We start from the raw sequence: 23,072 nt of genomic DNA on the forward strand, positions 1-23,072 counted from the left end.
GTAAGTTGTGGCTGCTAGGTCTGCTTGTTATTCTGATTTTGAGTTGCCAGGTCTGCTTACTATTTGTGACTTTTGTTGCCAGGTATGCCTATTAATAGTTAGTTTGTGTTGCCAGATCTCCTTATTACACATGCCTTTTGGTTGCCAGGATTGCTTATTATGTCTGATGTTTGGGCTTGTTTCTCATAAACCCAGGTTTATAAACCTGACTGAAGTCCATGCTTTCCAGTTTGTGTATGTGATAAAACCTGAGATGGATGCAGATGTCACAGTAATGTAAAAAAATGTCATATACCTGACACTGCCTGTATTATCTTATTGAAGAACATATTAAATGCAAGTAACTGAAATAACTTTATTATGGAACTCCTCTCAGATCACTGGAGAAGACACATATTTCACACTGAAGTTGGAAATAAATTTACACCTCAGAGACAAAGTTTCACCTCTTAGAAGCTGCTCAGATGTTTTACTGTTCATTTTATGGACATCATAACTTTAAACTAAACAGTTTTCAGCTCATAATCTGAGATCACATCATTTTCATCGTTTACAATATCAAACATATATCACAAGGACTCATATTCTGTAATCCTGTACAAATTCAGCACCAAGGCTTCAGAAACTGCTGATGCAAAAAAAAAAAAGAAAAAAAAAGAAAAATACGGCAGACGTTCATTTCAAGTTTCAATAAGTTCTTCCCTTTACATTTCTGTCAACATGTCATTTAGCTTCAAATACCCCCGTTTGTTTAAATTATCGTCTGAAGGTGGAAGTAAAATGTCCACAATGTTGCTTTGTGTCTGGATGGTCCACCTTCCTGAGCTTCCTGAGAAAAGCTCAGCTTTTTCTTCAGTGTCCTCACCAAACAGAGGACATGAGGTGAAGAGACATTCGATCCAGTTTTCACTGAACTTGTTCTGCTTTAATATTAACATCTCAGCAGATTTAAGCAGCATTCAAACTCCACAAATGAGAGAAATGAGTCTGTTTGCTGAGCTGCAGCCAGTCGTAGTCAGTGACAGCTGATTCAACCTGAAAAGATGGATATGGCCCATGCAGTCCGGATGCTGAAGTCACTGCAGGCGTGGCCAGTACTGCGACATGTCTGCCTCACTTCCTGGAACTTGGACTGGAACTGAGACGCCAGGAGATATCAGACCTGGGGAAAGAGGAATGATGTTTACATTTAGGAGAAACGCTGGTCCACACCAATGCAGCTAGTTTTCACCTCATTTGGGTTCTACACAGGACTTTACGGAATATTCCTCATTCACACAAACACTTTGTTTGGTTTGTCTTTACAGTTACACACAGGTGGCACATCAGTGGAAACATTTGCATGCGGAGGTGCTGGGTTATCAAACCACCCACCACTCCTCCAACTGAACCACCGCCACCATGGGAGCAATAAGTTTGTTGGTGTATTCAAATATTATTGAAGCTAAGACATTTACATAGAAGATGGTTGTGTTTGAAACTGTGTGTTAACTCAGTCATTACATGTTAAATTAATCAGCTACAGTTCATTTTTTAGTTACAGTTAACTCAGTCAGTTACTTTTAGTCCATTCTAGTTAAAATAATCATTTACAATTAACATGCTGACTCACTCAGTTAGCTTGTTACATGTTAACTCAGTCAGTTATAGTTAACCCTTTAGGTGCCGGTGGTTTTAAAGTTTTTAGGGCATACTGTAAATGAGAAAAAATGTTGATTATAAGCAGGAGTTTATGATGCCAGTAAAATTACTAATCTAACTATATATTGTGGCATCACAGGTCGGCAGCCATATAAGATTCCATACCTTTCACTATAACTTAATTATAGATAATTCGGTCAGTTACAGTTTACTCAGTTACATGTCGACTCAGTCATGGTTAACTTATTCACACACACAAAATCTGGCATGCTTCAGCAGAGCAGAGAACGTAAGGCAATGAAGAAGGAAGAAAGAATGTACAAAAATGTACAAGAATGCAGTTCTATAAAGATGCCTTCAATTTCAGCAAAGAAAAATGTGGAGTTCTAAAAACAACAAAGAAAGTCCTGGAGGAGCATTTGAGGAAAAAACAGTCTCATCCAACGTGCTATGAACATCTGCCCATCCCATCAAACATCCCACCTATTGCCCTTCCAGAGCATCCATTTCAAATTAGCCCTCAAACCTGGAAGGAGGTGGAAAACATAGTCCATCAGGCGAGATCAGCAGCATCAGCCCCTGGGCCAAATGGAGTCTCATACAAAGTGTATAAGAATGCACCAGATGTCTTGAGGTTTCTCTGGAAGCACATGAAGACGCATGGCAGAAAAAAACTATACCCAAAGTGTGGCATACGGCAGGTCAGGCCTTGATCTCAAAGGAGAAGGACTCAACAGACTTTGGCCACTTCTGCCCAGTTTTCCTATTTAATGTGAAGAGCAAAGTGTTCTCGGTGATAGCAGAGTACCTGCACAGAAACGAGGACACTGATACATCTGTACAGAAGGTGGGAGTAGCTGACTTCTCTGGGTGTCTGGAACATTCAAGCATGATCTGACAACAGATCCAAACAGCAGAAAAAAAAGAATCTCCATGTCATCTTAGCGAATCCTGCTAATGCTTTTGACTCTGTACCCCCATGAGCCTCTATGGACTGCGTTCATGTTCTTTCACATCACAAAAAATATTTGAATCCTCGTGACCTGTATCTGGTGGGAAGACTTGGTTTGGTCACTACTCAAGTTTTTTTGTGAGATCAGAACATTTCCATCCAGCCATCCATTGTCTGCCGCTTATCTGGAGACGGGTCTCGGGGACATCTGTCTAAGCAGGGAAACCCAGACTTCCCTCTCCCCGGCCACATTCATCAGCTCATCTGGAGGGATCCCGAGGCATTCCTAGGCCAGCTGAGAGCTGTAGTCCGTCCAGCATGTCCTGGATCTTCCCCTGGGCCTCTTTCTGGTTTGATGTGCCCGGAACACCTCACAAGGGAGGCATCCAGAAGGCATCCTGACCAGATGCCCGAGCCACCTCATCTGGCTTCTCTCGATGCGGAGGAGCAGCGACTCTACTCCCTAGAGCTTGCTTCTGCAGCCGAGGATCAGACAACCAGGGTCCCCGCCTTTGGTCGCCGCCCAGCTCACACTGCATCTGACCCCTATGGCCCCTCCTGCAGGTGGTGAGCCCACGGGAGGGGAGGCCCATGTCACTCTTTTGGGCTGAGCCCAACCGAGCCCCATGGGTAAAGGCCCGGCCACCAAGCGCTCGACTCCGTGCACCCCTTCCAGGCCTGGCTCCAGAGTGGGACCCTGGTGACCCACGTCCGGGCAAAGGAAACCTTGGTCCATGGTTTGTCGTCATCATAGGGGTGTTTTGAGTTGTGCTTCGTCTGGTCCCTCCCCTAGACACCTGTGTGCCATGGGTGACCCTACCAGGGGCAAAAAGCCCCCTGACAACATAGCCAGTAATTAATTATGTAATTATTATGAAGAGTGTTTGAATGATCCACCTCACTGTGATGAGCTCTTTCTTACTGCAGCTTTTTTTTAAATGTTTGACCTGAACAATAACTTTATTTTATATATTAAGTCTAAAAAGAATCACACCAGGTTTCAGATTTCTTTGCTATAATTATTTTCTTTAGGAAGAAGTATTTCTAAAAGGCTTACAGGTTATAACTTTGTCTTATGCCTTTCACACTAGTCTGACATTAGCATATGGTGTCAGGTTTTACTTGTACATCGTTGTACCGTATGTGATTAACTGCAGAATTTCTCTTAATGTGAAATGAGTTTCTGAGAATCTGTGATCTGAGGTCCAAACAGTTTAACGGTGCTCAAGACGGAGCTGATGAAGTACAGCTTTATACTGTTCAGGTCATTCTGGCGGGTTATACACACCGGAATCAAAGAGGTGCTGAAGTTAGGCAAAAAAGTGTTTTAATCACAGTGTATGGACATGTGTTCATACACTGCTTTCAGTGCAGGCAGATGGAAGGTATGAAAACGTGCTGTAATGGCATACCTGTTGAGGATGTTGCAGACGATGTCATAGACTGGCTGCTGATGTGTGGCTGCATGTGTGGAGGAGTATATGTCTCATAACTTCTGCCGTTCACAGTGGGGTTGGTGGGCAGCATGCAGGAGTAAGAGGTCTGGTTGGAGGCCTAAAAACACACAACTCAGGGTTTAAAGAAGGTTCATTCTTTCATATATCACAGTAATTCAAGTTTACACCAGACACCAGATTCTAAATGAACATATTTATTTAAAAAACTCTATCGATTGATCCATCCATCCATCCATCCATCCATCCATCCATCCATCCATCCATCCATCCATCCATCCATCCATCCATCCATCCATCCATCCATCCATCCATCTTCTACTGTTTATCAAGATCAGGTTATAGGGGTAGCAGTTTAACAAGAGAACCAGAAGGGGCAGCCAAGCCAGCTGAGAAACATGATCTTTCCAGTGTGTCCTGGATCTCCTCCGAGACCTCCTCACAGTGAGATGTGACCTGAACATCTCACCAAAGAAGTGCCCAGGAGACGTACAAACCAGATGAGTCTCCTCATTTAGCGGCTCTGAATGCAGCTCTATTCTGATCTTCTCCTGGATGACCAAGCTTCTCACCCTATCTCTAAGGGAGAGTCCAGACACTTTGTGGAGAGCATGTATTTTGGTCGCTTGTATCCCTGATCTTGTTCCTTTATTTACTACCCATAACTCAGGTGTGAGTTGCAGTGTAGCTTAACTGGTAGATTGAGAGCATCACCTTCAACTCAGGTCCTTCTTGACCACAACAGAGCGATTGATGCAGCATCAGCACCAATCCATCTGTTTATATCAGGGGTGTCCAGTTCCAGTCCTCGAGGGCCACAATCCTGCAGGTTTTCGATGTGTCCCTGCTCCAAAACCACTTGACTCAAATTGAAGAGTCATTGTGCAAAACGTAATAGGCTGTTGGAGCCATTTCATTTGAGTCAGGTGTGTTGAAGCAGGAAACATTGAAAACCTTCAGGACAGCGGCCCTCGAGGACCGACTTTGGACACCCCTGGTTAATATCCTTTTCTTCCCTCACTCATAAACAAGACCTTGAGAAATTATTCCACTTGGAACAGGGACCCAACCCTTTCCAGGTGAGGACCATGATCTTGGATTGGAGGTTCTGATTCTCATCTCAACTGCTTCACATTCATCTGTGACCACAGAAAAGTCAAGACCCAATCCTCAGTCCACCAAACCAGACCCTCTCAATGCCCCGGCTTCATGAAAAAATTCTGTACATAAAGTTAAACAGAATCTGTGAGAAAGGGCAGCCCTGATGGAGTCCAGCCCTCACCAGAAACGGATTCAACTTACTGCTAGCTATACAGACACTGGTCTTACAGAGACCGAGTGGCCCTAATGTCTGCATGTTGACGGGGGGTTAGGGTTAGGGTTATGTCTAATCCTAAAATGAAAAAATACTTAAATTGAATGCTGATATTCTTTTGGTCCAACAACTAACCTTGATGCATTCTCCATCAAAAATAGACTAGGTGGGTAGTTTAGAAGAGAGCAAGAAACTTCTTGCGCTCGGAGGATAAACGAGACTTATATGCTGGAAGTGAAGAATTTCAAGATTTTCCAATTCACCTGTGACCTTTGTGATCTTTTGGGTTTAGCAAGGTGGACTGCACTCGCGGGTACTCTGCACCTGACACGCTCCCAGTGTGGATCACAGAGGTCGGAAGGAAACCGCAGCAAAGCCGTAACATAGCACACACACCCTGTGGAAATTGGGGGCTACACACACTGCGGCTTGCCGGGTTTGAACCAAACTATTGACAAACTGTGGCAATAGCTGTGGAGGTCGTGACATGGCCCTGACACAACGTACATGCACCCGTTGGAAATTGACCTTTATAAACTATCTCTGCAGGCCATATATGGCATTACCTTTACAGGTGCAGCTGATGCAGAAATACATCCATCTACAAACTGATTTTCTACAGCGAACACAGTGAAAAAACATGGTCAAGTTAAAGTCCTCCACAACGCCAGGCAAACCATTGTGTTAAAGTGTTATTCAAGCAAACACAAACCAAACTCACACACAATGATCACAGCTTCACCCAACAGATAACACTATGGGTGAACTCTGCTGGTCCACCCACAGTGGGCTGATTGCTTCACTGAGTGTCACATCTGTCACACCACACACAGTGGGTTTAACTACATCTGCATCAGGAATCCATCAATGACGATGTCAATCAGGCACCATGAAATGAAACATAAAAGAAAAACAATACAATAAGAAATGATACAAAATAAAAACCTAATAGATCTCAAACTGAACTCAAAATTTAAAAAGTGAGTTTTCAGACAGGATTTAAAGGACTCTATAGATTCTTTTTCTTTGCCACCACAAAGCCCAGATTGACTCTCCAATTTAAATGTGACCTTGGCTGAACTAAAAGCATCTGGCTGGATGATCTCAGTGATCTTTTGGAGTCATAAAAAAGGAGCAAATTTGGATTAAATAAACATGGTGCCATACCATTCAAAGAATCTTGAGATCAATGAAAAAAATAGGAGCCAGTGTTAAACTGTTAAAACTAGACTGATATGATCATGTGACCTCTTGAAAAACGTGCATTAGCATTCTGAAAATGCTCCAAGATTTCTAGCATTGTTTAAGTGATTGAAAGGGGACTAATTACCAAATACAAAAACTTCAGTTTTGTTTTCGTTTAGGCAAGAAAATTCTGTGTTAATCAGACTTTGACATCTTTTAAGAAGTCAGAGACTGCAGTGGGATAGACAATTTAATAGAGAAATTAATTTACATGTCTTCTGCATAACAATGATAGGAAATGTTGCTAACAACAGCTCCCTCTTATTTCTTTTTATTTTATTGATTTAATAAATTTATTTATACAATATTTATATGTAGTTAATTTTACTCCACTCTTTTTATCTCCTCCCCTTCTTTCATAGTAGTTATTTAGTTTTTTTAAATATAATTGTAAACAAATTCGGGCAAGATAAAAAAGCACCTATGTAGTTGTATTTGAGAGTATACATTCATCTTTAAGACTAACAACACGCATTTAAATCTAAAAGAATTAAAATGAGTCAAGAATTAAAAGAAGATTATTACAAACTTTGAAAAATCTCATCACTGTGCTGTGGAATGGAACTTTTTACAAACTCAAGTGTCTAAAAACGACTAAAGTTGATTAAAAATGACCTTTTCCTAAAAATACTGGTCTGTCGTTAGATAAAACACAGCTTCTTAAAATTCAAACCCTGATCTCCACATCACCTGCTATGTCACATGATTAGCTCTTCAACCACCTTTACTAACTGGAAAGAAGAAAAACTGCAGTTCAGTCATCATCAAAAAGCTCAAAGAATCCAAGATGATCCTTATTTCTCCAACAAGCCACTGTTTGGAGGCTTATTACAGACAATTTGTCTTCCAGAAACTCAAAGTTCATGTTCAGATGAAGAACCACAGACCAAAATTATGCAGGATCATCACCATCCTCCTCCTCACATGGAGGAGGCTGTAACACCACCTGCATTTAGCTTAACACCATGCTGGACTCATGCAGAACATGGACTGCAGCTTCTTACCTGCACAGGTAGGCTGGCAGCCATGCTGAAGCTGGGCATCACTGGTAGGCTGTAACTGTTGGACAGAACTGGATCAGATCTTCCCAGCATGGATCCTGAAGTAAAGGACACTAAGAGGAAAAAGACAGCGATGGTTCAGCAGAATGAACACTTCCACATCTCTGAGATATGAGTGACTCCAGGAGAGAAAAACAATTCTCCAAATCAACAGTTATCTCCAGTTTTCTATCTTTGCCGAGTTTCCTTAATGCAGCATGTAACAGAATTGTTTCTAGGTTGTCCAGACAGAATGGAAACGGGTGGCGTTTGCATCACTGTCAGGAGTCCAAGTTAACAGCAGATCAACGAGATCATCTGAGAGTTTTTACATTTACATCTGCTGGCGTTCATTTGGTGTTTTGTAAGGTTTTTCTCTGTTTCAGAGCTTCCAGCCAACTCTAGAGCTGATTTCTGGCTTCTCGCAGACCTCTGTGATAACTGAGAACAGAAACCCATTTGTAACAAATCAAATGTCTCTCAGCACAAATAAAAGCTCTGTTGCTGCTGTCTGTGATGCCAGTGTGTGTTGTTGTAGAGTGTCCTCATCAGTACCGGGTGCAGCTGGTTGTGGTAGAGGCTGATAAGCAGTGGTGCTGAAGCTGCTGCTGATGGGAATGTGGCTGGAGGAGTTGGAGGCCTGTCGACGCTGATTCCTCAGCTTTTCCTCTCGTCTCCACTTCGCTCGTCGGTTGGAAAACCAAACCTGCAAAGGGTGAAAGGATGGGTTCATATTCCGTCAGGTCCATTAAAGAGGACATAAAAAAAAAAAAAAACAACATTTGCTTTGTTTATCAGAAAATACATACATTCATAAATTAGTAAATATTCAATAAAATTAACCGGTCAGTGTCCTTACATCTGGTGCAGAGTTGAGGGATAAAAGAGATCTCCTTCCTCTGGTTGGTCTGTTATTCCAACAAAACCTGCTCATGTTCACTGATCTTCTGTTAGAACACACCTGGCCATGTTGGTCTAACTCTGCTGCGTGTTTCTGTGATTCATTTTTAATGATGCTTCTTTTGGTGTTGTATGGTCTGAACCTGCTGAGGTGACCAGTCCTCAACAAATTGACATTTTATGTTTTTTTTTTGTTTTTTTTTTTGTTAACCACCAATTTCAAATAATTTGTAGATCTTTTTAAATTTCTTGACTCATAAGCATATTATCTTTGTTTCCAAGCCTTTGAAAGCTTTTTTAGATCTCAGCATTATTTAAACCTGAGCCGAGAGGAAACACCTTCGACCTGTCATCACCTCAGAGGCTCCGACATCCAACCTGGAGCTCCTCAGTTTGACCTCCCGTAGTTCACCGTGATAAATGTTGCTACCATTTATGCTCTTATTTTTGCTTCACTATAAAATGGGAAAAACTGCTTTTTGTGTTTATCTGTTGCTCATTTCTATATGTGGATACCGTATCAGAGACAACTGTCTTCTCATGTCTGAGTAAATTTTGAAAACATCCCAGCTCACCTGTATTCTGGCTTCAGGAAGGTCGATTTTGTTGGCAAGACGTTCACGAGCAAACACATCTGGATAGTGAGTCCTTTCAAACTCTGAAAATTAAACAGAGAAACTATAAGATGTTGCTCCATCGCAGAGCTTTATGAACTATCTGCCTCTCAGCAGATTAACCCGGCACACACATTTAATACTGATGTGTTTGTGGTAACACCTGAACTGAGGTTCAAACTGAGCTGATATGATCAGGTGACATGGAAACACTGCAGAGAGCTGACTGGCCAGAGAGGATCATCACCTGTGTGTGTAAATGTCTCTGCAGCAGCATGCACATCGACACACTTCCTGCTCCACGAAGTCTCCACCAGAAATCATGGATTTCTCATTTGTGCACATAAATATAAACATTCCTGATTTAAAGACTCATCCCAAACATATTCAGAGTAGGAAGCACTCTGCACTCCTCAGTTAGAATAAAAACTTCATTTTCGTCAATGTGAAGGAAGAAACACACACAGAGAAGGCACACACACACATACACACACATTGCCATGATAAAACAGCTGATCTATCTGTATAGAAAAATTAAACGTGTACTAAACCGCAAGATGGTACAGTCCATACAGTGAGGTGGTACAGTCCATACAGTGAGGTGGTACAGTCCAAACAGTGAGGTGGTACAGTCCAAACAGTGAGGTGGTACAGTCCATACAGTGAGGTGGTACAGTCCATACAGTGAGGTGGTACAGTCCAAACAGTGAGATGGTACAGTCCAAACAGTGAGATGGTACAGTCCAAACAGTGAGATGGTACAGTCCAAACAGTCTTTGCTGGGAGTTTTCTAGTCCTCATTGAAGGCTGTTACATAATCCACAAGAAATGAGAAATCTGTTCCTTCTTTTGAGGTGGCAAGAACAGGAAACAGACTGGCCATCGGGCACACTGAGGAATTTCCTGGTGAGTCGACATAGTTTCTTTACTTGTCTGACTGGTCCATCAAACTCTGGGCCGGCCTGTTCATATTTTAAACACCACCTCCTTTCGCTGTGGTCCCTGTGCCTGAGTAATTCATTCATCCAAATAGTCCGAACAGAACTTTCTTTCCTGACCACCGGCCCATGTAACATGTTGATCTGCAGCCCATTGGTTCTGTCTTAACTGACACCAGGCTGGACCAGTCAGATACTTTAATCCTCTTCTGATTCTTTACTAGTGGATACCTCTACATGTCAGAACCGAGGAGAGGAAATAACTTTTAACTGGCTGTGTTTACTGGCTATTAAACAAATCTTAAATTTTGTTCTTTTATGTCTTCCTGAACTCAATCATCCTACTGAAAGTGAGAAGATGATTTTTAACCATCATTTATCAACATTAACAGCGAGTCAGCAGATTTTAGATTTTCTTTATTAGCCTTTTTGTTATTGGTAGTGAGGTGATAGTCGGATAATTTTGAGTCAGACTGTGTTAGAGGCAGCTTGTGTGTAGGTGTTTTTGGACAATATATAGAAATAAAACACTAAGATTTATTTGTACATTTTTGTCCAGATGTTACACTAATGTAGGTGTTTGTCTCTTTATCAGAGAATCCAATCATTCTGGACCTGACTGAATTATTATGTTTAAAAAATAAAAATAAAAAATCTCAATTCAGTCTTTAGTTGAATCTGGCTGACATAAGATCTACTGAAGAGAAGAGCAGACAACAGACTCAGAGACACCGTTTCTACACACTTGTTGTATTTTCTCCCTCAAACACACAGCAGGATGAATACTGCTCTAGTATATATCACTGTGCTGGAGTACAGATGGTTATTTTAATGAATCTTTTTTGTAATATTTAATGTGTTTTTTCTCTAACACTGTTTCAGTGGTTTAAGAAGATCAACAGTTGATATTCACATTTAAGGGCGCTCAAATATTTGTGGTTTTTTGTGATCATAATGAGCTGATCTGGGTCAAAGTGCCAGGGCCTATTTTTTGTCCCACTTCACCCCTGGTCAAGGACAAGAACAACGTTTGTTCTGGCCTGGTTATTCTATACTTCATGAGAAACTTTGTGGTGAGTCGGGGATTTGCACGGGGTGGTTCCTTAAAACTATCCGTTCAACCTTGTTGAATCTTTCACATCTGAGGAAGACCAGAAATGACACGTTTCTGCTTTAACCACACCCACTTCAGGTAGCTGACCAATCAAACAATTGTTCTTGAAGAGAGAAGAAAATTCTGCTCAGATGACGTGCCGAGTACAAGCCGCAAGAAGTCCCACATCAGGGCCATATAGCATAATTTTCAGAGCCATTACAATGTAAATGAAGAAACGCACATCGAGAAGTCAGCACATATTGACACACACGCTACCACGGCAGAAGTGTGTGTACAGCCCCCCCAGTGAGATCCTTTAAAATCTGATCTTTCCACAGCTTATGAATTCAGTGTGTGGTAAACCAAAGGTGTGTATGACTAAAGAGCCTATCAACACTCTTCACATTGATGGAGTCCTGGGTTAAGAAGGAGTTAGCTTCACTTTCAGCCCCTGAAAGTTCAGGTGTGAGTACAGTACCTTTCTCCAGTGCTTCTATTTGGTCCTGTGTGAAAGATGTTCTGTTCCTCTGCAGCTTCCTCTTCAGCTGAAGCCTTATCTGAGTCTCTTCTGAGTCTTCACCGTTGGAGCTAACTGATATGTTGTTCTCTCCTCCCTCTGCCTGCCCACAGTCTGCATCCAGAAGAGAAGGAAGAGAGGATGAAAACAGGAAACCAGAAGAAAACCAACAAGCAGAATTTATTTGATTTTATACCAGTGAATGCTCTGTTTCATTAACAAGACTCCTGACCATTTACAGTGATGTAATAGATGAATCAAAGGCACATTTCCATGAGAACAGCCCCGCACTGACTGTGAAACTGAAAATATGCTCTGGGATAAGATACTGTTCCACCCAACTCAGACAAGAGTCGACCGATAAAATATGGATTTCTGTGTAATAATCACATTTAAATCAACAAAAGCCAAAGATCTTTTAGATTTAATTTCACTGTTTTTTAAAAGAAATCTCATAACAATTAGATACATGTGTGAGAAAGATGTGTGATTTTCCATCAGAGGCCCCATTTGCAGTGTTGTAGTCTCATTTGCTGCAGCTCCTCCTCCATCACCCTGGGACTACAGCAGTGAAACAAAGCCATGCTCTTCTGGCTCGGCGGCTGCCTCCCCATCGGCCTGCGACATGTTTGAGCGTGTGTGTTTGTGTGTGTGAGCAGAGGAGGGAGAGGGGCGTCTGCTTTTATTTGCCTCTGTTTCTGCCTGACTGACTGTGACACTGAGCAATGGCTCCATTCTGTTTTGCCGCCTCTGTCTGTTGGGGATAATGAATAATTAGGCTAGCACCACAAAAAACATGAGTACCACAGGGAGCGGGAGTCAAGCCTCCGTCTGCTCAGAGATCTCATGTCTGACATCTCCACTCCAATGTTCTACTGTGCAGCTGAAGTACATGGAAATCTACATCCGGTAAAACTGGATGCTATCAAATTCAATTTAATTTAATAACACTTTATTTGTCCCACAGGAGCAACAAGTACAATGTGAAGAGTAATGTGATAAAGGAAAACAAAAAACTGCACAAAACAACATGATAATAGTGAAACTGCAGCAAAGATACTAAAAACTGAGTACCTGCTATTTGATGGTTGTTTGGATTGTAGGAAAAAGCTGAAGAAATTTGACACTCGGGGTGTATAAGCTAACAGCTGCTACTCTTAAAACACGTCTGGATTTACTGAACATGAGGTGGATCCCAACAGTGGCTGATTGGTGAGAACCGGCCCAGTTCTGATGGCTCCTTTGGAAGGTGAAAACCTGAATGGTTGATGTGTCATAGTCCTGCTGGCTCATTTTATCAAAGGATATTTCAGTATCAGAGCTTTATGGACTTTATCTCATGCACTTGCTCTTGGTATCAGAAAAACAGGGATTGTCTCAGTTGGGGATGTCACGATTACTAAATTTCACAGTTAATCGTGGTGATTAAAATGCCATGATTAATTATTTGTAAATATCCCTCAATATCATAATTTTCTATGAACCAACTTGGCATGAGGACGATACATGTTTTAGTCATCAGTGTGAAATGGTCTAGAAGAAACTATATTTAATTCCAGAGATCTGGTTTTGTTTATTTTTTTCCACTGTTCCTGTATTATTTATGTGTGAAACTGCAGCTATTCTGCTGAAGGACAGCAGGAAGTCAAAGCTTGCTTTTTCGTTGTTTCTAAATTTTCTACTCAGGTTTTTACAATGTAGTGTCCAGAATAAAGCCTCCCAAGTCCAGGTAGAGGTCCTGTAGCCTTTTTCATTTGCCTTTTGTCACTTGACTTTGTTTTTATATTATTTTGTTATGTTGGCACCGAAAGTCAGAAATAAATAGAACTTAAAGATTTTACACATTTATAGGGAAAATAATTAGCACATAATAACAATGATAATCGTAAAGTTGCTATCATTACTATAGTAATTGTCCCAAATAGATCTACAAATGTGATATCCCTGGTATCAGCACTGGGTGTCGGAGTTGTACTTAAACTATTTTTAGAAGTAGAGATGGGTATATTGATATTCTGCCTTTTTAGATGCAATACCACTGTACAAATACAAAACATTTGTAAAGTGTATTCATTTCAAAGACTTTAGGCAATAAAAAGTCTCTGTATCATCCGTGTGTTTCGTGTCACATGACTGTGGTAGCCTATTAGATGTCATGCTGATGCTGTTTGTATTAGGGATGCTGTTGTTGTTTTAATATTTTATTGGTTTGGAGCTGATCAGTATATTGATGAATAGCGTGAATTAATGGTATCATATCAACAGAAATGTTGATATTTTCTTTCCCTAGATGGTAACAGGTGTGAGTGAATGTCTTACCCGTGGTAGAGATGGTGGTTCCAGCATACCACCCCGAGCGTCCTCCCCAGTTGCTTTGTACGTTGAGCATCTTCAGTTTGTCAAACATCCCTTCGGCTCCCACTGAGCCTATCTGCTGCTTGTCACTGGCCAAATTTCTCAGCACTCGATTTATTGAAGAAACCTGTAGATGAAGACAACAGCATGTAAAAACTTTGGTGGCTGTTGAGGGAACTGGTGGGTCTGGTGAGTAAAGAGCAGCATCAGTGTCTCGGTGTGAAGTTGCAGTGGTCAGTTTAGATTTATGTCTGTGACAATGTGTAGAAACTAAAAACTGGTTATGTCAACTGTTCCTCCACCAAACTAACATGTTTCAACAGGTCCCTTAAACACAGCTACACCTGCTGAAACAAGCCAATTAAAGAGCATTTCCCCTCAGAGCTCTACAACTACAACTCACCACTCCATTATACCTCTGCTACCCCCAGGACACGCCTGTTACCATGACAATATGAAGGGACTGACCTCATGTCTTAATAATTACAGCTCTCTGAGGTATTTAGACTAGTTTATGATTTTCTACCTGAGAGTGGACGTGGCTGCCGGATGTCTTTCAGCTGATAAAATCCCTCATACTCGACTTCATTTCGCTACAGGTTAATTCTGTCACTGACAGAGATCCATGTGAGGTGTTATTATCTCTGTAAATGTGTGTTTTTGTGAAGAAAAGTGAGCTGTGCTTGCAGCATCCTCACTGAAATCAGCATGTTTAGCTAGGTGTTGTGTTCCCATCAGAGTCAGAGCCAATAAATACCTGAGACTTTATTTAATGGAGCATTGTTAGCAAATACAATAAACACGTAAGCAAGAGGCTAAAAAATGTAAGTTTCTGTAATTTGTTTGCTTTATAATTATTTACAGAAACGTGAAACTACAACAGTTTGTCTGTGTGGGCTCAGATTTAAACCTACAGATCAGACTCTAAGCTAACTTTAACAAATGGAAGTGAATATGTGATAATGTGTATTTTGATGTCTTAATCCCCTGCAGATTCATGGACTGATATATTTTGTCAACAGAAGGTTCACCAAAATAAAATGAAGAAATAAACAGACTCACAGAAAATGAAAGTCCTCCTCTTCTACTGAACCACTTTTAAAAACAGAAAAACTCACCCTGGCTATCAGTGGGTAACACTTTGAAAAACTTTATGTCATGAAAAAGTGAGATTTTAATTTTTGTTTTGGTGCTATAATTTCTTGTTTTGTAAATATCCTTTTTAAAAACATATTTAGTTTTTATTTTGCCATATGAAAATAACTGAATTTGCACATTATCTTATATTTTTGTCTGTCGGCTTGCTTATTTTCTGAAATATAAACAGACGTTACAATTAAAGTTTGGGATGACTACTTTTTACTTCTGTGAGTAATATTATTGTATAGTAACACTACTCTTGAGTACAATTTGGCTACTCTACCAGCCTCTGCCTGTGACTGACTTCAAGCTTAAGTACTCATAAATTTTAAACATGTTCAGCTAGTGTAAAATGATCTGTTTCAAACTGGCACATCGGGCTTTAAACTACAGCATTGCTGGCTGGAAAGCATCAGACCAGATGGTCGTAAATGAAGCTAACAGCTGGTTGAACTCCGGAGGATCTTACACTGGGGATGTTGTCGTTGGTGCAGACTCCCTCTGCTAGCAGCCGGTCTCTGATTTCCCAGGCAAAAATGGATGGACACTCTCTCTTGTACAGGGCGATCTTGCCCACCACCTCTGGGGTGGCCACCCTGGGTTTACTTCCTCCGATGGCCCGAGGACGGATCGAGCCTGTCTCATAATAGCGGCCCAGGATCTTACTCACACAGCCATTAGATACCTGGACACAAACACAGCATAGGTTTGATCATGACAGACATTAAAGATGCATCACTTCCTGTTTGCAGGTGTTGGGGAGCTGCACATGAGACAGAGGTGGACGAAGGCTGAGCAAGTATGACCAGGTGACGTCCCAGTGTACAAAATTCCCAGCAAATCCATAATTAAATAAAAGATTCCTACTGGAAATTTAATGTACACTAAATACATATGAAGAAGTAATTTATTAAAACTGAAAGTGTTCAAGTTAAAGTAAAATCACCTTTAAACACATCCATTAGCGTGTCATACAGACAGTATGTCTGCTAGTTGATAAGATCTGGCTCCACTGGGGGACTTTCCACCAAACCAGTTCTAATGCTGGTTCAGAGCCAGATTCAAACTTAGAACCTGTTCTTTTTGTCTGGACCACCAAAGCTCTGAGTCCTACACCAAAAAGTAGTGATACTGGTGAGAACTAACTCTCTGTTGGTCCAGAGCAAAGAACCGTTTACATCACGGTCTGGGGGCAGGGTTACAGAGACCATCTGACAGCTAAACATTAAGACCACCACGATAAAACCATCACTCACCATCCACTTTATTAGATCCACCTGTTCAACTTCTGTTAACACAAATATCTAATCAGCCAATCACAGAGCAGCAACTCAATGCATTCAGTCACGTAGACATGATGACCTGCTGAAGTTCAAACTGAGCATCAGAATGAAGAAGAAAGAGGATTTAAGTGACTTTGAAAGTGGCATGGTTGTTGGTCTGAGTATCTACTGGGATTTTCACACACAACCATCTCTAGGGTTTCCAGAGGTCTGAAGAAGAGTAAACATCCAGTGAGCAGCAGTTGTCTGTACCAGAATGTCTTGCTGATGTCAGAGGTCAGAGGAGAATGGACAGACTGGTTGGAGATGATAGAAAGGCAAGAAAACGTCAAATATGTATCGGTTTCAACCAGGATATGCTGAACAGCATCTCTGAACACACAACATGTCCAGCCTTGAAGCAGATGGGCTACAGCAGCAGAAGACACACCGGGTGCCTCCTGTCAGCTAAGAACAAGAAACTGAGGCTACAATTCACACAACTCACCAACACTGGACAATAGAAGATGGAGAAACGTTGCTGCTCTGATGAGTCTCTGTTTCAGCTCTACACTCAGATGGTAGGGTCAGAATTTGGTGGAAACATCATGAAAATAACTTGAATCTATGACACCAAGAATTAAGTCAGATCTGAAGGAAAAAAGGATGTCCAACCCCACCCACCCAGGCAATGCACTGTTTGTACCGCTTCCATCAGGAAAGTGGTACAGGAACATTAAAACCGCCAGAAAAAGACAGCTTCTCCTCCAGAGCTGCACCCAACCCTCCACAGCAACATACAGTAAAGATCCACACCTTCTCAGACACACACACACAGACCTCCATGCTATTATTATTCTTAATCCAAGACACTTCTCAAAATTTTGTTGTGCTTGCATAATCACAGTAAAGATCTTGAATCTTGAATCTTGGAAACACGATGAGGCTTATAGAGAGTGTGTTTTAAATAAAATGACTCAAACACTAAAATGTGTTGTTTCTGTAAAGATAAGCCATCTCTCTGTTCTGTAAAGGGTCCAATGAGGAGGAACGTTGTAATGACATACTTTGGATGGTGGTGGAAAACCAAATCAGCTTTTAGCTTACAACTGGCTCTGGCAGCAGCCCTGATCCAGAACTGGAACCTCTGATCCAAAAGTTGTAGCCTTTATGAGTATGACAGTGAAACTGGAACGTTTTATTGTTGGCATGCCAGCAGTGGTCTCCAGCAGCATTTACACACTCTTTACGGCAGAGATCTCCAACTCCAGTCCCCGTGAGCTACTGTCCTGCAGGTTTTAGATGTCTCCTGTTACAACACACCTCTGCACAAGCCTGTTAATGACCCAGTGATTTGAGTCAGGTGTGTTTCATCAGGGAAAAATCCACAACCTGCAGGACAGTAGCTCACAAGGACTGGAGTTGGGGATCCCTGCTTTACGATATTCTGTTGGATGCAAAGCGGGTCACACACTTTGTACAATAATCATGTACCTGGTTCTGTAACAACTCACCGTACCTGTAGTATTCTGGATATGTCACATGGTCGAGCTCCGCTGTGAGCGAGCTCCACGATCTTCTGCCTGGTGGAGTCAGGTAGAGGTCTTCCATTCACAAACACTCCTCCAAGCTGGTTTACGCCACTGTGACCTGCAAAGACACACATATAAAGGTTTACAGCCTCCAGTCTGGAAAATTTAAAAAAACACTGGTACAGCTTTGATTTGCTTTGCTAATATTTTCACTGAATTCAGTTGAAACTGTTCATGTTCGTACACATGACATTTTCAGATGCTGCAGCTATGATCATTAAACATGTTACAGTGCAAAGTAAAATATTATGAACACTGATGTTTTCCTTCTTACCGCAGCTTAGATTCTACAGGAGTTTATTACAATCTGAGCTAGAAGTATCTGGTAAAGTGACCTACATAAAGAAATCTCAGGATTTCACTGCATTGAATTGCATGTTAAAGAGTCGGACATCCAGGGGTGGGTGTTTGGGATGTTTTTTCTCAGATTAGCAACTATGTCTGAATACACATTTATGGTTATGATTTCCATCATGCCACATATATTCTGCCCAGAAGAAAACATGAGACTGCTGACATGTTTATTACCGTAGAACAAGATTCGACGTTCTGGATAAATGTATTTCATGTTTTCTGGTGAGACTGGCGAGAAACTGACAACACTGAGGTGTGGAAGCTGCAGAGCCTGATCTGATGAAGAGATTGAACTCCGATTGACCAGCAAGAACTCATGTACTCAAAACAACTCACAACTCAAACGCTGATTTTCAACAGCTTTACTGATTCTTTGCTATTTATTAAGTGTTTTGATTACTTTCGGTCAGGATTTTGACCACAGCACACACACTGCCCTCATCATAGTCTTGAATGACATCCATCTTAATATGATAGCAGCAGAATTTAGTTTCTGGCTCTGCCAGATCTCAGCACCATTTTTCTAACATCCTATTACCGACTGGAAAAACTGGGTGGAAATCTAGTCCAGTTCTGAACTGGTTTGAATTTTGCTTAAAAGATCAAACTACTTTGTGTCAGTAACTATAGATTTACTCAAATAAAGATAACATGTGGAGTTCGCCAAGGCTCCATGTTGGGCCCCCTACTGTTTATCAAACAAAATATCTGAACATAGTCATGCTGGTTACTGCTGATTACCGTCTCACCAGGGGACTCTGGTCCCAGACAAAGCTTCAGTTTGTTTCTCGGTCAAATCAATTTAACTATTAAACTGCCAAATTTGTTCATTTAAGTGCGTTTGGTTTGATTTGTTCTTCTGTTTTCCTTAAAATTAGTTTTGTTGAGCTTTTAGCTGACACTCTTATGGTTATGTGGATGCACAACGTGTGTATTGACTAAAGCATCATGCAGCCATTAACGTACAAGTACTAAAGCATTTAGGATTAAGGAGGTAAAACAGGAACCAAATCAGCTTTTTACCATCTGCAGAATATATCTAGAAAAAGGGACTGATGGCTCTGCATGATTTAGAAAAAATTCTTCATCATCTGTTTTTAGTGATCTTGATTACTCTAAAGGAGTTTTTAAAAGTTTCTCTAAAAAGTAAACTGACTCTTAAAACTTTATTTATTTTGATTAAAATTCAGCTTTCCTTTTTTAATATATTTTTTTTAATATTCACACTGCATATGTTTAAAATATGTAGGTCAGTATATATTCTTCTGTCTGAATGTTTCTTTTGATCATGTACGGTACAATGGGTTGCTTTATGTACAAAATGTGCTTTAAAAGTAAATTTGTTTTGTCTTTAACAATACTTGGAAAATATCACAGCTGCAACCAGCAAGATGTGTCCGGATCAGAACAAACGTCATTACACCATTCTGTTTCCTTTAAGAAGCCTGGGAGGAAACGGGGAGTCAAAGAAGGGTTCATTTCTACCGTTACAGCTACCACACAACATAAAGTCACCTTTATGGAAGCTTCTAAAGTTCAGATGGCGTCCATGAAGTTCACATGTTCACAAACCTATTATTTCAGCCCTATTATAGTGGAAGAGGATCTTTGACTTGACGATGTTTCTGAATGGATCAACCACCAGTTTATCAGACAATTCAGAGACAGTGATTAAAAACTGTATATAAAACAATAAAAACAGTTTAATGGAGCAGTTTGAACCCATCCTCTGAGCCAATTCTGTCCTGATGGAGAGCGCTTTGATTCACAGATGAAAAGAAACCCTGACAACCCTGTTACCTGCAGGAATAAGAGGCGCCTCTAAATATGTGTCAGACAGTTAACATGTGTCTGTTGATGCTGTAGATCTGCCATGTGACAGCAGCAGATTGTGACACTGTGAGGGTTAAGTACAGATTTTCAATCAATCAATTGTCTATTGTTTGTTAATGGCTGTGTGTGTGTGTGTGTGTGTGTGTGTGTGTGTGTGTGTGTGTGTGTGTGTGTGTGTGTGTGTGTGTTTGTGTGTGTGTTTGTGTGTGTGTGTGTGTGCATGTTTGTGGAAGGGGGGGGGGGGGGACATACTGCAGATTTATAAACCTCTCAACAGGGTATTAATAACACACACACACACTCACACACACAGAGTGTGAACAATGAAATAGGTCGGTTTTCAGTGGACAACTAACAGAAATGACAGAGCCTGGATGATGATGATGATAATGATTCTCCTCTTCATCACTGGGTGCTATTAAATCACCGGGGTCCTCACCAAAACTCTCCAGTGTTATTAGGGAATTAATAACACTGGAGAGTATATACACTCGAGCACATCTGGTACCTACACCGGCCAACTTTGACTCCAGAGCGGTGACGAGTAAGACCCCTCAGTCTTACTGCAAATAGCAGTGTCTTATGTAAACAAACAGGATCTTGTTATCAAAATGACAAGAAGTTTTCTGTCTGTGACAAAAAAAAGAAGAAGAAAAACAGGCAGAGTAAAGAGAAAAGAGATGAAGACAGTGGTAAACGGTGGAGATCAGACAGAAGCTATTTTAGCTCAGTCTGTCCGCATGTTGAGTTTCTGGCTGTTGTGAGGCTGAAAATAAAAACATATCTTGGACAATACAAATTAAAGCTGTGTGCAGTAAAACACTTAAGATTAAAATGTCAAGTTAGAATTTGGTTGCAAGAGATTTAGATAATGCACTTTTAAAGTTTATAAAAGTTGTGTGTTGTCTGCAAGTGGTTCTTATATTATATTTTCCATGTGTCCAGTTGGCTTTATGTTTCTGAAAACTGCATTTATTTATTTATGTCATTGATACTGTAAATGTAGTCCTAATATAGGCCTCAGTACATAGTTTAATAGCCTGTATTAGAACCATGTTAAATCACATTTCTCCTGTTTAATGAATAAAAATTTATAATAATAAAGTAGAAAAATAGTGGAACTTGCCAAATAAAATCCAAAAGTTAGGTGTGAGGAATTTAATATATTAGCAACAAAGCCTATAAAGATATTATTAAAAAGGTTATTAATATTATAACAAACGGGTGATGAACACTGGTTGGAGGAGCCCGTTGTGAAATGTTGCCTAGGACCCCTGCAGACTGTGCGTATTGTATTTAGATTGATCAGACTATGATAAAAACACTAAATAAAAAAATAAAGGATGTATCTGTGTGTTCCTGGTGATACACAGAGAATGAGCTCATAATGCTGCTGGTCGCCATAAACTAAGCTGAGCATCGCCTCTCAGCCAAGCAGTAAAAGTCAGTACGGTCGTCTGGAAAATATGCACCTAGTCTATAATATAAGCTTGTTTTTACTTTATCTGCACAAATAAGGAAAAAAAAAAATCTGGATACACCAAATATTATTTAATCTTCCACCACTATTTCCAAATATTGTAGAAGTGCAGGGTTAATCATGGTGGAAACTAAATATTTGGGGGAACGGTAACTTTGTGGTTACAGAGGTGGTCTTGGGTCTGGGGAACTCAGATACAAGTTCCCAGTGTACCAACAGAGGTGAACCACTGCAAAGCCCTCAACCCCTCCCAACTGCTCCCCAGATGCTGAAACATGGCCGCCCACTGCTATCAATACCTGTAGAGACGGATCACATGCGGAGCTGAATTTCTCACTTTGGATGAATGAAGTAAATATTTATATTATCATTATTATTAACAGTATTGTTATCATGTTGTTGTTGTTGTTCAAGTCACATTATGAAACCTTCCGACCTTATAACTCAGTGTTCATGACTCGTTTGATGGCGCACTGACTACAATGCACATTTCTGGAGCCGTCGCAGCGCCACAATGCTGAGAAACTTCACAGCTTTTTCTTCCAGGACGCCGGGTGACGTTGCAGTGATGCTTTACACACCGACTCACCGTGTAGTGGGACATGTACGCCACCACAAAAATAATCACAAATCCATCCTAGCCATGCCAGTGAAGATTTTCTGGCTCCGTCAATGGTAAAGTATCAGCACAGGTTAGTGACTGATAATTTACCACCATGGTTCCTCCTCTGACTGGACGTAGAAGTTTGTGGAGTGATTTGTGTCGAACATCTGTGTGAAAAATTATCCCCAGCTGAACGTATCCCTCATAATATCACTGTTTAGGTAATTTGGTTAACTGATCTCGGCCTCAGTCTGTCTGTATTAATTAGTGTGATAACTGGTTGAGATTACAAGGCTGACTTTGCTATTTGTGAATGAAATGATTTATTTTCTGTTGAATCTGTCACAGCTGATATCAGCTGGATTCATTTCAAGTGTTGACATAAATGTTCCATACCTAATCTGTTTTGATGTGGTCCAAATATTGAATCATGAAACTGAAATCTGTCCTCTTATAAAGTCACAGTTCTACACTCTCCACCTGCCTGTCCACTCTCCACCTGCCTGTCCACTCTCCACCTGCCAGCACCTGCTCCTGATTTTCTGTCTGCTGCCCACGTGCCCCCTGCAGGATTTTGCTTCCAAAAACTCCCAACACATCTGTAATAGATCACAGTTGGGAAAACTAAAGGAGGGTTTGAGTCTATTCTTAGGGAATTCTACTACATGACAAACACGTGTATGATTGAATGCATCTAATTGCACTTAGAATCTGGATTATTTTCTCAAAAAAAAAAAAAG

The 23,072-nt window shown here is 40.8% G+C and overlaps 1 protein-coding gene across 1 annotated transcript in view; it reads right to left on the reverse strand.

Annotated features, from left to right (window-relative positions):
* Positions 1 to 435: 435 nt before the first annotated feature.
* LOC121647538 (paired box protein Pax-6-like) overlaps positions 436 to 23,072 on the reverse strand; it is a 29,214-nt gene continuing 6,577 nt past the window's right edge. Inside the window, exons 3-11 of the mRNA XM_041997058.1 lie at positions 17,989 to 18,119; positions 15,677 to 15,892; positions 14,032 to 14,194; positions 11,674 to 11,826; positions 9,123 to 9,205; positions 8,203 to 8,353; positions 7,612 to 7,721; positions 4,006 to 4,147; positions 436 to 1,162 (exon numbers count right to left, since the gene is read on the reverse strand). Of these exons, the coding sequence (XP_041852992.1) occupies positions 1,077 to 1,162; positions 4,006 to 4,147; positions 7,612 to 7,721; positions 8,203 to 8,353; positions 9,123 to 9,205; positions 11,674 to 11,826; positions 14,032 to 14,194; positions 15,677 to 15,892; positions 17,989 to 18,119 (1,235 nt within the window). The 3' untranslated portion in view covers positions 436 to 1,076. The remainder of the gene's footprint in view (positions 1,163 to 4,005; positions 4,148 to 7,611; positions 7,722 to 8,202; positions 8,354 to 9,122; positions 9,206 to 11,673; positions 11,827 to 14,031; positions 14,195 to 15,676; positions 15,893 to 17,988; positions 18,120 to 23,072) is intronic.

Source organism: Melanotaenia boesemani, chromosome 10, assembly GCF_017639745.1.
Source record: "Melanotaenia boesemani isolate fMelBoe1 chromosome 10, fMelBoe1.pri, whole genome shotgun sequence".
NCBI classification, from domain to species: domain Eukaryota; kingdom Metazoa; phylum Chordata; class Actinopteri; order Atheriniformes; family Melanotaeniidae; genus Melanotaenia; species Melanotaenia boesemani.